At 43.0% G+C, this 14359-nt stretch overlaps 1 protein-coding gene across 1 annotated transcript; it reads right to left on the bottom strand.

Moving 5' to 3' along the window:
• Positions 1-172: 172 nt before the first annotated feature.
• LOC139215868 (protein lin-28 homolog A-like) lies at positions 173-14012 on the bottom strand. The gene is made up of 4 exons (XM_070846904.1): positions 14003-14012; positions 12719-12873; positions 8171-8349; positions 173-461 (listed from the first exon to the last, which is right to left on the bottom strand). The coding sequence occupies exons 1-4, from the start codon at positions 14010-14012 to the stop codon at positions 173-175; spliced, it is 633 nt and encodes a 210-aa protein (XP_070703005.1).
• Positions 14013-14359: the final 347 nt, after the last annotated feature.

Here is a 14359-nt window from a genome sequence, read left to right as displayed (position 1 = left end):
TAAGACACTTATCCAGGGGAGGAAAACAACGTAGACAGAAAAAGGGAGGTTTTCAAAGCAAACGCGCCTGTCAGTGTTCTGCTGAACACATCGCAGCGCAATAAATAAAACCTGAGGTAGCTCTTTCCGTACGCGGTTGTGTTGTGTAAGCAGCGGTGCTCCAGTGAAAGATTCACTCTGAGTTTTCAGAGAGGCTGGCCTGGCTTTGCTGCTTGTCCTCGTCCCTCCGTGAGGTAGCTGTTCCCTGAGAGCCTGGAGACGGATGCTGCTGCTGCTGCTGCTGCTGCTGCTGCTGCTGCTGCTGCTGCTGCTGCTGCTGCTGCTGCTGCTGCTGCTGCTGTGCTTTGAGCGGGCAGTTGGCCACCATGTGGGAAACACTCTGACAGAAATGACACTTCTTGGGCTGGGGGGGCAGCTGACATTCTTTGGCATGATGGCCGGGGCCTCCGCAGTTGTAGCATCTAAAAAGAACAGAAGAGAGGGAATCACTGGTGCGCTCATGTGGTGTTGGAACAGTCACAAAAATACATTCCCTGCTGGGAAAATTCAAGAGTCAGAACGACGACTCGGGAAGGGAGCGAAAAGAAGAAGCTTTTTAGGAGAAGAAACTTTTTATTAATTGTACTACTGCATATCTGGCTGTTCACACCAGTTATTAACTCTCATTAACCCTGATAACAGGTACATTTTTATATTTTATAAATGAAATAGTGGAAACAAGCATCATGAACGCAATGAAGTCATCTGAGGAGTACGTGAATGCAGCGAACCTCAGAGGAGCTGTTACAGCTTTTCTCACGCGTTCCCCAACATCATATGCATTTACCGTTGCTTGATACACTACTCACAAAAAGTTAGGGATATTCGACTTTCAGGTGAAATATATGGAAAATGTAAAAAGTGAATGCTACAGTGATATTATATCATGAAAGTAGGGCGTTTAAGTAGAAGCATGCACTGGTGATTTCTTCATCTTAAACAATTTATTGAAAGAAAATCTAACAACAGTGGTAGGTATACCACAACAAAACATTTTCAGTGTCTCAATAAATTGGGATGTGGCCAAAGGACGTCCACTCCTCTCCTTTCTGTGACTCTTCCAGTCTCTGTATCACTGTTCCAACCTCCTGATGACACTCTGTGACCCTCTAAGCTCAGTGAACACCTCTGTCTGAGGACTTCCTGTTTGAAGCCTCCAGTGTTGAGGTGCTGCTGATCAACTGTTAGGTGTCGTCTTGGTCTCATGATGTCAGAATGTGAACAGCAGGATGAGGAGGACTGTTTAAATACCAATTCTAACTGAAGCAGGAAATGTATTGGTGGATTTTACTGTTAAGCTTCTTGTTAGAGAACAGCAACTGGTGCAGAAAGTACTGAAACACTGAACAGTTGGACATGTGCATTCAAAAGTTTAGAGAAGGTCACATTAAGTTCACCTGGAAAGGTTAGAATGCATTTTAGGTTCATCCTGAAATTTCACCTGAAAGCTGAATATCCCTAACTTTTAGTGAGTAGTGTATGTGTTGTTGTTTTCATTTCTCAACGCGTCCTAATTTACATGCATGCAAAGTTTGGAGACATTTGTGTTTACTGTACTTTCACTCTAGTGCTGTCACACGCAGGGATCTCACTGAAGCAAGAGCAAGAACAGCGAACACTGATGGTGAGAAACTTGTGAACTTGTACGGCGTTGGAGTTTCTTGGTCAGCTGTGGAGGAAAGCCGACTTTGATACTGGGTTACTATGGGAACAGTAAGTCTCGGTGATAAACGATAATAAGAAAACGATGATGTATCTTCTTTCGTATTGACGCAGCTCCTCAGACATTGGACTGCCTCAGTGTAACCACAGATGGATTTAAATGTTATCAGTGTTGAATACAGAGAATAGCAGTAGTACTGTATGATAAAATACACTGTAGTCTCCGAACTACATGCTGCTTTTTTGATGATTTTAATTATTAAAATGCATGCGAGAGTTGAAGCTGCTGTTTTTCATTGGAATCTGAATAAATATGTCAGTGACGTGTTGAAATTCCACCACCAGACGGCAGCACACTCCAGCTTTCTGTCAGGGCCCTCTGTCCTCAGAGGAAGCTCCCCACGTGTCCACGGTAACTGCAGCACCAGCGGCACGCAGCCGTTGGGGGATTTGGCCAAATTGATCGGTGTCCCTCAGGGGAATGTGTCGAGGATAGTTTGACAGCCAAACTTAAAACTGCCTTTGTTGACCATGGCTCTGCAGAGTCTGCCTGCATTCAGAAATGTGTTCTTCCTCTTGTTCCTTCACTGTGATGTGTGATAAATGAGTGTAAGATCTTCTTCTGGCAATATAAACCTTTGAAATGAGCAATATTTGCAAAGAGAGAAAAGGTAGATGTGCTTTTAACTATTTCATTGGAATTATGGAAAATCCATATCGGACACAAATTATTCATCGAAGCAGAGTGTTCTCTGTGTCTTTAAACATGTCTGGAGGATCTCTGGGCTACATACATTATATCTAATCTATATTACTAATATAGATTCGATGGCTTTTTGCATGTTTCTGCCAACCATTGATGCTTTTCAATAGGTTTGTGATTGAGAACTTGAAAACAGACAATACAAGTGCTTTAATGAAGCAGCTTCTCTTTTCTTCCCATCGCCACATTAAAAAGCGTTTTGCTAAAACAGCACTTCTATTCCAAAAACCATGAAAGATCCTTTTTTTGGCCAGGTGACGTTCCTCTCATCGTATTTAAGAGGTTTACTTATCAGTTTTCTCTATATCTAGATCAGAATGAATGACAAAAGTTATTTATACCTCTACGCACACTTCACAGGCAACATTATTTTAAAAAAAAAAACTCATCAAAAGCGTCAACAGCAGCAGACTTTATCACCTGTAAAACATTTAAACTACCTGTTTGGTCACTGGGCGCAGTGCCACAATAAAAACTCATGGTTCAAGATTTTCTGTCAGGGGCGTCAGTCATGTCATAAAAAGAAAGTCGCTTATGTCGAAATGCTGTCGTGACTAAATGTATTGAGAAAGGCCACGCAGCTCTGACTCCATAATCCTAAAAGATCTTAAATATCTTGGCTATTCACATCCTGTCTCTTCCATCGGAGTCCACAGAGCTGAGCATGACAACATCGTGAACTTATTCAGGTGATTCTCCCCAATACAAATTGTCTGTGTATCCCTGACACAACATCATTACCATTGGTGTCGTAGTCCCACGGAAGAACCATAATACCTCAGTGCATTATGGCTGTGCAGTTATGTTTGTGCATCTAATGTTTCTTTCACTTTAATGCTTGCGATGTCTGAGAAAGGTCTGTGAGCGAAGGCCCGTGAATGGAACTAAATAGACTATAGTGCAGAATATAGCAGGAAGTAATATCAAGAATGCTTTTCCAGCATCAATATTTATCTCAATATAGCAAAACCGTGTCCTGCATTCCATATAGACTGTTCTTGACTTGACTTCTAATCTGCATTTCTACATGACCAGACTCACATCATTATATATGATAAAGTATAATATAACACAGTCTGTCTGCTCTGAGACCAAGTTCAGTTTTACATCACAACAACTACAGTTTTAGACACAAAATGTAAAATCTTTCTCCAATAATAGTAAAACAAGCTCACTACAGTTTAGAACCAATCTTTTGACAGCAGCCATGTTGAGAAATCAGACCGTGGAGCAGCTCAGACCAGTCCTGCTCGTCCCACAGCCAGATCGCTGATCATTCAGTAAGTCAATCGGGCGCTGTGACCCCCAAAAACTGTACGTCAGATCACAGCTGATCTGGCACAAACTTTCAAAACCCGATCCTAGAATGTCAGCATGTCTGATGTCAGTGTTTGAGGAATCTCATTAAAAAAAGATAATAAAAGGTAATAAAACACAATTTTCACAACAGGATGCCGCTGAAAGCCAGTTGGTGATACCATTTAATTATCATTCACCCCTAAATTTGCTCTGAACAGGTCCAAACATGTACGAATCCTCACAGAAAACAGCTTTTTCCCAACATGCTGCTGCGGCTAAACGCGACACTCCCGCTCCTGTTCGCTGGTCTTGCAGCTGATGTGTATTGTTACCAGTAAATCTATGCAGAGAAAGGTAATGATCAGTGCCTAAGTGAAATCCTGTTGGGGAATTCATTAGGGCGGGATAAATAAGACGAGTGAGGCTGCAGCACCGTGCAGTGTGACACAAAGACACACTGGCCACTTAAACAGGCACGCAAAAGACATTGATTTTTATGTATACAGACAATCTGGTTTTCTCCAGGTCCTGTTTCTCCCCTTCTGCTCTCCATCTGCAGTCGAACAGGTCAATGAACAGAGTACAGAGCGGCGAAGGCAACATTTACAGCACTTTTTAAGACTCCTGAAGCATCATGGTTTTTCGTTGTTTGAAGGTTTTCAGCTGTAAAAATGCTCATATGTGCATAAACACTGAGCGCTGGCAGATATGTTGATATCTGCCTCAGAAATCCACGATAAGTCACTTCGTTTTTTTTTTTAAGTGAATGTTTTAATGTTCACTGTGATAAATCACTCACGTCGAGCAAGTTTCGCGACTCTTCGTGTTGCTTCAATGCCGTGCGGAAATAAATGGAAACTACTGGCTGTCTGGAAAATAAGAGAGGCGCATCTGATGTGACACACAGCAGTAAGCTCTGGTCAGCTGTACAGAGACTGCTGAGGGAGATAATTGGATGATGTCTGATTTATTGGAAAGGCAAAGTTAGATATCAGTCTCACCCCGCAGTGTGCTCACATACTCTGACAGCCTCCTGCCTTTGTCAAAGGATACGGCCGGTACGTCTCCGGTACTTACTGGTATTTCTCTTACGATCAACAAATTCCACTTAAGACCAAATCCAGCAACACCTTTACCCAGCTGTCAGTACTTTGCAGCTTGCCTACGCTGTCTGTGGCTGAGTGGTTGCAACTGAACGCATTAGTCTTTTTAAAAAAAGACAGACATACACACTTTTTGGCCACTTAAGTGAGAACGCGGCAACATAAAATCCCACTCGTCTGACATACACTACTCATAAAAAGTTAGGGATATTCGACTTTCAGGTGAAATATATGGAAAATGTAAAAAGTGAATGCTACAGTGATATTATATCATGAAAGTAGGGCGTTTAAGTAGAAGCATGCAATGGTCATTTCTTCATTTTAAACAATGTATTTAAAGAAAAGCTAACAACAGTGGTAGGTATACCACAACAAAAAATGTTCAGTGTCTCAATAAATTGGGATGTGGCCAAAGAACGTCCACTCCTCTCCTTTCTGTGACTCTTCCAGTCTCTGTATCACTGTTCCAACCTCCTGATGACACTCTGTGACCCTCTAAGCTCAGTGAACACCTCCGTCTGAGGACTTCCTGTTTGAAGCCTCCAGTGTTGAGGTGCTGCTGATCAACTGTTAGGTGTCGTCTTGGTCTCATGATGTCAGAATGTGAACAGCAGGATGAGGAGGACTGTTTAAATACCAATTCTAACTGAAGCAGGAAATGTATTGGTGGATTCATGGATCAAACCTGTTGTGAATGTTGCTGTTAAGCTTCTTGTTAGAGAACAGCAGCTGGTGCAGAAAGTACTGAAACACTGAACAGTTGGACATGTGCATTCAAAGGTTTAGAGAAGGTCACATTAAGTTCACCTGGAAAGGTTAGAATGCATTTTAGGTTCAACCTGAAATTTCACCTGAAAGCCGAATATCCCTAACTTTTTGTGAGTAGTGTATCTTTGCACTACTGTCCTCCTCACACTCTTCGTCATAGTTTTTACATCTATATTTATATACAGAGAGATGTTATCATTCATTCAGAGTTTCTGTTCTGTTTCTGGTGACCCAATGAAAGAAGTCAGTGTCTCCACCCAGATGACAGATATAAGTGTTTCTTAAGCTGCTGAATGCTGCACTGTGTTCACTAGCTAGTCTCTAACTGTGACTGGTACTGTAAAGTTTTAGAGCTTTTTCACCGAAAGCTACGGTGGCCCTGAGGCACAAAATACAACAGCATTTCTAAAAACCGTCAATGTGTTTTGCTAAATGTGGTTGTTTTCTGAAATGTTGTGGTGTTTTGTGCCCTCAGGGCCACCGTAGAAAGCAGCTGCCAGCTGCAGCTTGATGGGAATGAAGCAACAGTAAAACTGCAGGTCATAAAACCAAAACAATGAGCTAAAAGGTGCTAAAACACAAGTAGCTCTGAACAGCAGTGCAGAGTTGATAGTTAACACTACACAAATATATAAAAAAGGCTTAGCAATTACCCAAAACAGTACTACTACTACTGCTGTATATCAGGGGGAAATAGTGTGTTTGTCCGGGACTATTTTCAGTGGCGGACTGATCCACATTTGGTGCTTTAGTGCGTATTTGAGGCAGCAGGATGGGGTATGAGTCAAAATACACTGTTTTTTGATTGTTTTTGGACAACAATGGAGCTCTGTGGCTTTGAGACACTGCATTTATTGTTGGTCTTGGTCTACACAAAGGATTTTTTGATGATCATTCAGTGTAGCAAAGGTTAGCCTGTGAGATACAGAGTGATGAAACCCAGAGTGAGCCCTGAATCACCTCACAGCCAACCACCACTTCCTTCCTCTCCTCCTCCTCCTCTTCCTCCCTCCCAACCCCCCATTACGGCTCAGTATTGATCAGCGTGGCCATGAGGGTGGGAGAGCGAGCTCCTTTGTTTCCATACTGCTGTAACCTCTGAACCCTGACCCTCCGCTCGTTCACCCTTACCCCTCCTCCCACCCTCCCCCTCCGCCTCATTTGCACACCACATCCCATTGTTGCTATGGCGATGGTGACCTCTGACCTTTCTCAGGCACCTACATCTGTTATCAATTAAATGGAAAGGATCCGTTCCTCTACTGAATACTACATTTATGTTGGGAGAACAGAGGGAACATGTGAATGCAATCAAACCTATAGCGGGTACTTAAGCACAGGAAGTTGTGGGATTATTTTTATCATTGCCCACCATGATTAATGAAGTTCAACTTAATAAGATGCTATCACATTAATAACCTTGTCAGATCGTAATGGTCTACACTCTAAAAATCAAACTCTTTTTGTCTTAACTGCAACATGTTTCGGAGCCGGCGAGAAGGAGAAAGTAGGAACATCTGAATGCAATCGAAGCCAGCAGGTATTTAAAGACAGGAAGATGTGGATTCATTTTATCACTGCCAGACATGATTAATATGCTCCAATCTACAAGATGCTATCAAATTAATAGCCTCACTGGATCTTAACTGCCCAGACAAGCTTCAAAGACAAACAGAATGATTGCAAATGAATTACAGTTTCCTCCAGTGTTTATTGATCACTTCATTTATTGCCTCTAAGTTTGTGTTTGGTAATAAAGGGATAAACTTTGAAGTGATGGAGCTGCACTGTGGCCAGAACAGAAGCCAAAAAATTGAGCGTCGGTTGGGGGCTGACCGAGCCTGAAGAGATCAAACAAACTATTGATCCACTTCAGCCTGCAGATCCACAAAGAGCCAACATTTAGCCAAAGGAGAAAAAAAAAAAACTAGTGTGTGTATCTCTTCTGTTTCTCACTGCAGCAGTCAGCAAACATGTTGAAGCAGATTTTTTTCATTTAGGTAGGTTGTAAGGACTAAGTTATAGGCACATTGATTACAGCTAAATAAGTTAAAAGATTTTTGTTCTCCAATGACAATGAAACAATGACACATTTATTTTTTTAGGTGGAGCTCAAGATTATGAACTTTGGGGTCTTTTTGAGTTTATCTGCCTTCAAAAACCTGCAACATCCACTTCTATGAAAAGTACTGTGTCACATCAGCATAGCAAAAAGTTGTTTCTTATGTCTGCGAGGCAAAGTTAAAGAAACAGCATTTTAAGAAACATGCTTATTCAGTGTGGTGAGAAGACCGATGACACTAATGGCACCAGAAGCATCTAAGCCTAGCTTAGCATTAAGGCCGGAAGCAGGGGAAAACAGATAGTCTGACTCTTTAAAAAAAGTGAAAATAAACTGTGTATAACACCTCTAAAGCTCCCTGATTAATCTGTTGTATCTCATTTCTTAATCCGCACATAAACTGAAATGTAAAACTGATCTTCAGGACCATCGGATGGATAAACTGTCTTTCAGAAGGCTAACTACAGGCCTTACCTGTCAGCCTTGGACCGTCGTTTCTGGGCACTCTTTGGTCGTCTCTCGCTGCCCAGACACGGTGCTCCGTTTGGCCCGGTGACCTGGACAGACTCCAGCCCTTTGGACGATCTCTTAAAGGTGAACTCGACGGCCTCGCCCTCTCTGAGGCTGCGGAAGCCCTCCATGTGCAGTTTGCTCTGTTAATGACAGAGAGTGAGGTTGAAGCAGTCGCCACAAAACGCCACAGAAGGTTGAAAAGACAAAGCCTCTTCAGCAGTTCTCGCTTGTGAAGGCGTCACAAGAACATTTGGAAAGTTTACTTAATTCTTCATACGCAGTCCGAATGGACATTAAAATGATTTTTTTCCACATGTATTATACTTATTTTGATGTCTATCATCAAGTTTTTAGAGAGGGAAGAGAATGTGATGGGGGAAAAAAAAGTGCTCATTACCAACCGTCCCTCTAAAAACAATGAATTTGGCAGTTTACAGCTGATGTTTGACTAAAGTGACAGACAATTTAAATAGTAATTTTTCACTGCTTCATTTGTATTCAGACATTTAAAACCACCACCGCAAATCAGCAAATTACAGCTCATACATTCAGTTTTTGTGACAAGTCTGAAAACATCAGCTAATGATCCTCTGAGCCCACCGGACCAATGATAATTAGACTGGACAGCAGCTATGAAAAACTAGGTCCCACGGACACAAAAGGAAGTATGATTCTGTGAGCGCTGAATGTTGCCAGAACAACCGTGTTTTTTTCCAGTTTGAAAAATCAAAAGGGACGACCGGTGACAGCCAGCGGCATATCTGTCCAATCAAAGCTGCTGAAGTTAAAGGAATAGTTCAACATCTTTGGAAATGAGGGTCATTTCTTTTTTTTTTTTTTACAGAGTCTGGCTCTGAACAAAGGGAACAAAGACAGCCTGCCTGCACCTCTGAAGCTTACTACCCTAATTAACAGAGTTCAGTGTGGGATTGTTTCTTGTCCTCTCAAAATGTCAAACTACTCTTTTTTCTTGTTTCAATCTTTTGTGGTATTTTGACAGTTTCTGACACATTTGTTTAATAGATAAAGATGGTAAAACTTTAAATAATTCCACTCTTGGTCCACTTTTGAAGGTGCAGCTTAGATAAAGACAATCTGCATAAATGTTGCATGTAGCCTCTCTGTCAGGGAATCCTCAGCTCTCTCATAAAAACCCCATCCTGTTGACAGCCCTGTTAAAACATCAGTGCTTTCAACCACCCCTCCTCCCCTTCAGAGCATTCCTCACCCCACCCCACCCCCTCTGCTTCCTCAGCACCAGCACTTCCATGCAGCCAAAATGAGTCCATCTGGTCAAGTCTCTAGATGACCGCTGCACTGGAGGATGCTGGGAAATGGCACAGGGGAGGAGTGCATTCCTGGGATAGCTACTGGAGGAGGAGGCAGAAATGTATGCATCCTGGGAAGAGTAAATCACCAAGCAGTGCACTGCACTATTGATCTTTCACTAATTAGCTTTCCAATTGTAGTGGTAAGTAAAAAGAAGGACGGACAGCCCCACGGTGAACCCCAGCTGTACTGAGAGGGAAACAGTAATATCGCTTTTTTTATGAAACACGTTTTGAGTCGCACGTGTTTTTGCTATATGTGAACTGAAAAGACTACGTTTCCCTGCAGGGAACACTTTCAGCCTAAGTGAGCAGTGAGATGACAGCAAAGGAACAGCACAAGCGGATCGGCCTGAAGAATCCAAAAAGCACTTTGTAACATCCGACCCGTCCACCCCACAGTGAGAGTGGACTGAGTGGGATCAGCCTCGCAGCACGCAGCAGCCGCAGGCCGACCAGCGGCGAGCCCCCCCCATCCTCATTTGTTGGTTAACACACATTAAAGCTGCTGATGGTTGAGCTGGAGGAAACACAGAATGTAAATCTGCTGACCTGTGCGGCCACAGCTGGGAGAGACTCCGCTGACTGCACTTCATACGTAATCAGTGTCTTTTTCTTCCAAAATGAACAAAATGTGCTGACTGGAAATAAAAACCATAGAGGACTTTCTGCTGTTTTTATTCTGGCTAATAGAGAATAAATAGAGGAGCTAGTTTACATGAGTGGTGCTGAAGAAAATATGAAATTTTTTTTTTTTGAAAGGTCAGTTGAGCCTAATACTGTGGCCCCTCCCTGACTGTGGTGTAATAGCCACAGCGGTGGGGGTCCAGTAACCCTGACAGAGGTCTGCTGTGTTTCAGTCAGGTGCTTTCAGGGACCCACACACTGGAAGCCAATGAACAGACAGGATTTCTCAAGAGCAGTTATGACTTAGTGGTAAAAAGCAGGTCACAAGCTCTTTGTGTCTTTTCACACACACACACACACACACACCAATGTTTTGTGTCCATATTTAGCACACATATTTTAAAGATGACTATTATATTATTTAAAATGAATGAATGAATTGATGTATTGAGTGGGACAACACAGTGGAGGTGGGGGCTTCTTGAGTGATTTTCTCAAAAGGCCATAAACGTGTGTCTTGTGACTGTCAGGCCCCCTCCCCAGACTCCCTGTGTTTCAGCAGACGTCACCGGTGAGCTTCACTGTCATGTGGTCGGTCAGTCTCCCCCAGCGTCCACATGCTCGGACCTCTGCACACCAGTGGTTCACTAAAGCATGCACAGGGCCCTCACCCCCCTCTTCCTTCAGAGGATTTACAGCAACACTGGGGCAGGTAACCCGAGAAGAGGTCCCACATGGGAGGTGGGACTGAATCCCTGGGTTGGGTGGGCTCCCTGATGCTTTCACGGCTTTATAACAGGAAGCGGGGCTGTAACGGGGGAGAGGAATGAGCCTTGTTTTCTCTGCTTTAGCCTCTAACCCCCTTTAAATGGAAATGTTTGAGCCGTGACCCTCCCGCCCCTCCACATCTTTGAGGTTCCACAGCAAATATCCGTCAGGGAGGCGGAGAGAGCGGGCGAGTGTCAGCACCGACTCGGGCACTTTAAGACGTGTTAATCTTCAGGTAATTTTACACAAAAGCACATCAGATGTCTTACATTCTTCTTACGAGCTGCTTTTGGGGGGGGGAAATGCCTGACTTTACTCCAGAGACGTGGTTTCGTCTCTCTGGTCTTACCCGTGTCTGTTTTATAAACATAAATGTGAAACAAATGACTTAACTCAGTTAAATGATGAATCCACTATAAAAAGAGTGGCTGATTAACTCTCTGATGATTCAGCTTTACATGTGGGATACACAGCTCACTAACGAAAGCTCTCAGATCTCGCAGACGTAGGACGGTTCTCATAAGTAAAGAGGGTTTTTACACATGTTAGACATGAGACATTTCTACAAAGTGGCATTTTGTCTGTGCTTCTGATGAAGCTTTTGCATTGGAAACGTTCCAGGTGAGAGTTTGTGCTCTGCATGCAATAACAGCAGGTATCAGATGAGTCTGTGAGAACTTTTACATTCTTCTTCCTTGAAGGGCAGTGAAAATATTCTACAGACAATAAAATAAACTGGAGAAAAGTGTATTGCTTCTAGAATAACTTAATCAGTTATTCTCCGGACTTACTTTTACCCTTGTTCGACTCTATTACAATGACTTTCTCTTTATAATGAGAGGTCACATTATCATACTGTTGAAACATGATAAACAAAGTGCTTTAACAAGAAAGTGTTCAAATAAAAAATCTGTCCATCCGCTAATCATCTAACTAACTGTTTCAGCCATGAACACAATGATGATTATACCATATTCTGTATTTTCTTCACTATTTATTATCTAGTATGGATGAATTCATGTATTATTAGTATGATACTATTAAAATAATAATATTAAAACAGTATTTCAAATAATAATTCATAAATAAAAATGACACATTGACAGTTTAAGCACTCACTGTTTTTCTTAACATGTTCATATCATTACTATCACATTTCTATATTGTCCTCTTATTACTGAAACACTTCACCTATAGAGACGTATTATGTTCCTTGTTATTATTTACATACTCTTCTATTTTCACCCACGTGCTTTCATGTATTCATGTTTTCCTCTCTTGGTCCTGCTTCGCTGTCCTCGTTCCTGTCTTTAAGTCTACTGCTCCCTTCCTGAAAATGGTTCTGAACTGTGTCTCAGTGCTTCTATGTGTTCACATGCTTGGCTGTGGATGCTGATGTTACATGTTGTTAATAACATGTTCACATCTGTTGTATGGACATCTCTAGGTCTATACACACACACACACACACACACATATAACATTCCTGCACAGACTGTACAGCTTTTCGTTGTAAAAACTTTACCTCTATTTTTACATTCTGCATTGTAAACATTTCTATTTTATTTCAAATTTATGTTTCGTGAATTTCTCTCATAACTTGCATAACTTTTACTCTTCCTTTTTTTTCCCCTCTAATTACTGGGAGCCCAAATACACCAACACAAGTTCCACCGATGCCAAAACTGGCAGTAAGCCTGATTATCTCTGGGCTCTCTGGGTTAAGCCCCCTACAAACTGAGTCCCCCTCACTGTCTCGCTCCCAACAGGCTTTTTTTTCTCTCACCTGGTGGACGAACACGTCCCGCGGCTCCTCCAGAGCGGCCCCGTCCCTGCTGCTCATGGACAGGAAGCCGAAGCCCATCCGCACGTTGAACCACTTGCAGACCCCGCTGCCCCGGGACAGACCCTCCGCCTGCTCCTCGCTCTGAGCGCAGCCTCCTGCAGGAGAGGAGGCACGGTCATGATGATGACGACGATGATGATGGTGATGATGGCCACACAAAACGCGTGCGTCAGACGCGCAGCGCGCCGTAATGGCCCGGAGTAAACTGAAGCATTATGACATGAAAAACTGCCTGAATGTCTAAAAAACTCTTTTTCTCTTCATTCCTTAGCCAAGAAATATATAGAAAAATGGTGAAAATGTCCCTTCCAACTCCCCAAAGTCCAGCGTGCCATATCTAAGTGTCCGAGCAATATTCCAAAATGGAAATATATCTAATTTACCACCATGGAAGACTTTAAAAACAGCAAATATTCACATTTGAGAGGCTGAAACAAGTGAACTTTGGGCATAACGCTTCAAAAAGGACTTCATCGGTTATTCTTTCTATCAGTGTCACTTTGTGTTCACAAGGAGAGGTCACATTCTTAGACAGCTGAGACATGATAAACCCAGTGAAGTAAAATAACCCAGTACTGACAGAATCAATGAAGAAAGAAATAATCTTTCCCTGTTTCTGCCACCAATAGATGATTGTAATATATTCTTCGCTGTTTATGATCCAATGCGGATTAGAAATAAAGTCAAAGTATTCCTATTAAAACAGTGTTTAAATGATATTATTCATCTGTGTAGTCTAACACATCTCTGCAATGACATTAAGAGCATTTCAGAATATTTCCTCTACACACAAGCAGGCCTTCAAAATAAAAGGCATCCTCCCCCTGTCCCACATCAAGATGACTAAACTGCACTCTGTAAAATCCTCGATGTGTTGCAGGTTTTGTAGCAGCATTAGAAGTTGTCTCTCTCAGCGGTAGTTGGTGGTACCTGTGAAGCTGTGGTTGGAAGAAGAGCCCATCCCGCCGCCCTCTGCTGCTTCTCCCCGGCTGTAAAGTGCACTGAGCTGCTCCCAGGCCAGCCTCTAACGCCTCCATTGTACCTCCACCCCAACAGAAGCATACCTTCCCTGAATAGACAACCACCCAGCCCCTCAGAGAATAAAGGCCAACACAATGCCAGAGGAAGAAAAGCCCCCCCCTCCACCCCACCCCTCCATCCCATGCCTCTTTTCTTTTCAGCCCCTTCCATCTTTCTGAGCCTCTGCAGAGAAGCTCTCCATACCTTCTGCCATGGTGGGAGGTTTCCACAGCCTCCTGCAGAAGCTGCTCCGGCCCACAAAGTATCAGATGAAGTGAGTTAACTGCATGCTGGACGTCCGAGTGTGTGTGTGTGTGTGTGTGTGTGTGTGTGTGAGTGAGTGTGTGTGTGTGAGTGTGTTTAATCCTCCAGGAGCAAGAATGCGTCCTCACCGCTTCCTGCTCTCCTCTTGCACAATATGCAGAACCCCAGTGACCCTCCCACCTCTAGTAACCCCCCACCACACACTCACACACACACACACACACACACACACACTCACACACACACACACAGCACCTTTTCGGTCAAGTCCACGTGATTTCCAATCGTAGATAAATC

The sequence above is a fragment of the Pempheris klunzingeri genome, chromosome 16 (assembly GCF_042242105.1).
Source record: "Pempheris klunzingeri isolate RE-2024b chromosome 16, fPemKlu1.hap1, whole genome shotgun sequence".
NCBI classification, from domain to species: Eukaryota; Metazoa; Chordata; class Actinopteri; order Acropomatiformes; family Pempheridae; genus Pempheris; species Pempheris klunzingeri.
The sequence above is the reverse complement of the archived record's forward strand: the minus strand, read 5'-3'. Positions and strand labels throughout refer to the sequence as shown.

What these genes read in the sequence shown, in the direction of transcription:
- LOC139215868 (XM_070846904.1), bottom strand. An exon ending in GGGACGTGTTCGTCCACCAG is followed by an intron (nt 8,350 to 12,718) that starts GTGAGAGAAAAA and finishes TGTCATTAACAG; the next exon opens with AGCAAACTGCACATGGAGGG. An exon ending in CGACGGTCCAAGGCTGACAG is followed by an intron (nt 462 to 8,170) that starts GTAAGGCCTGTA and finishes TGTTCTTTTTAG; the next exon opens with ATGCTACAACTGCGGAGGCC.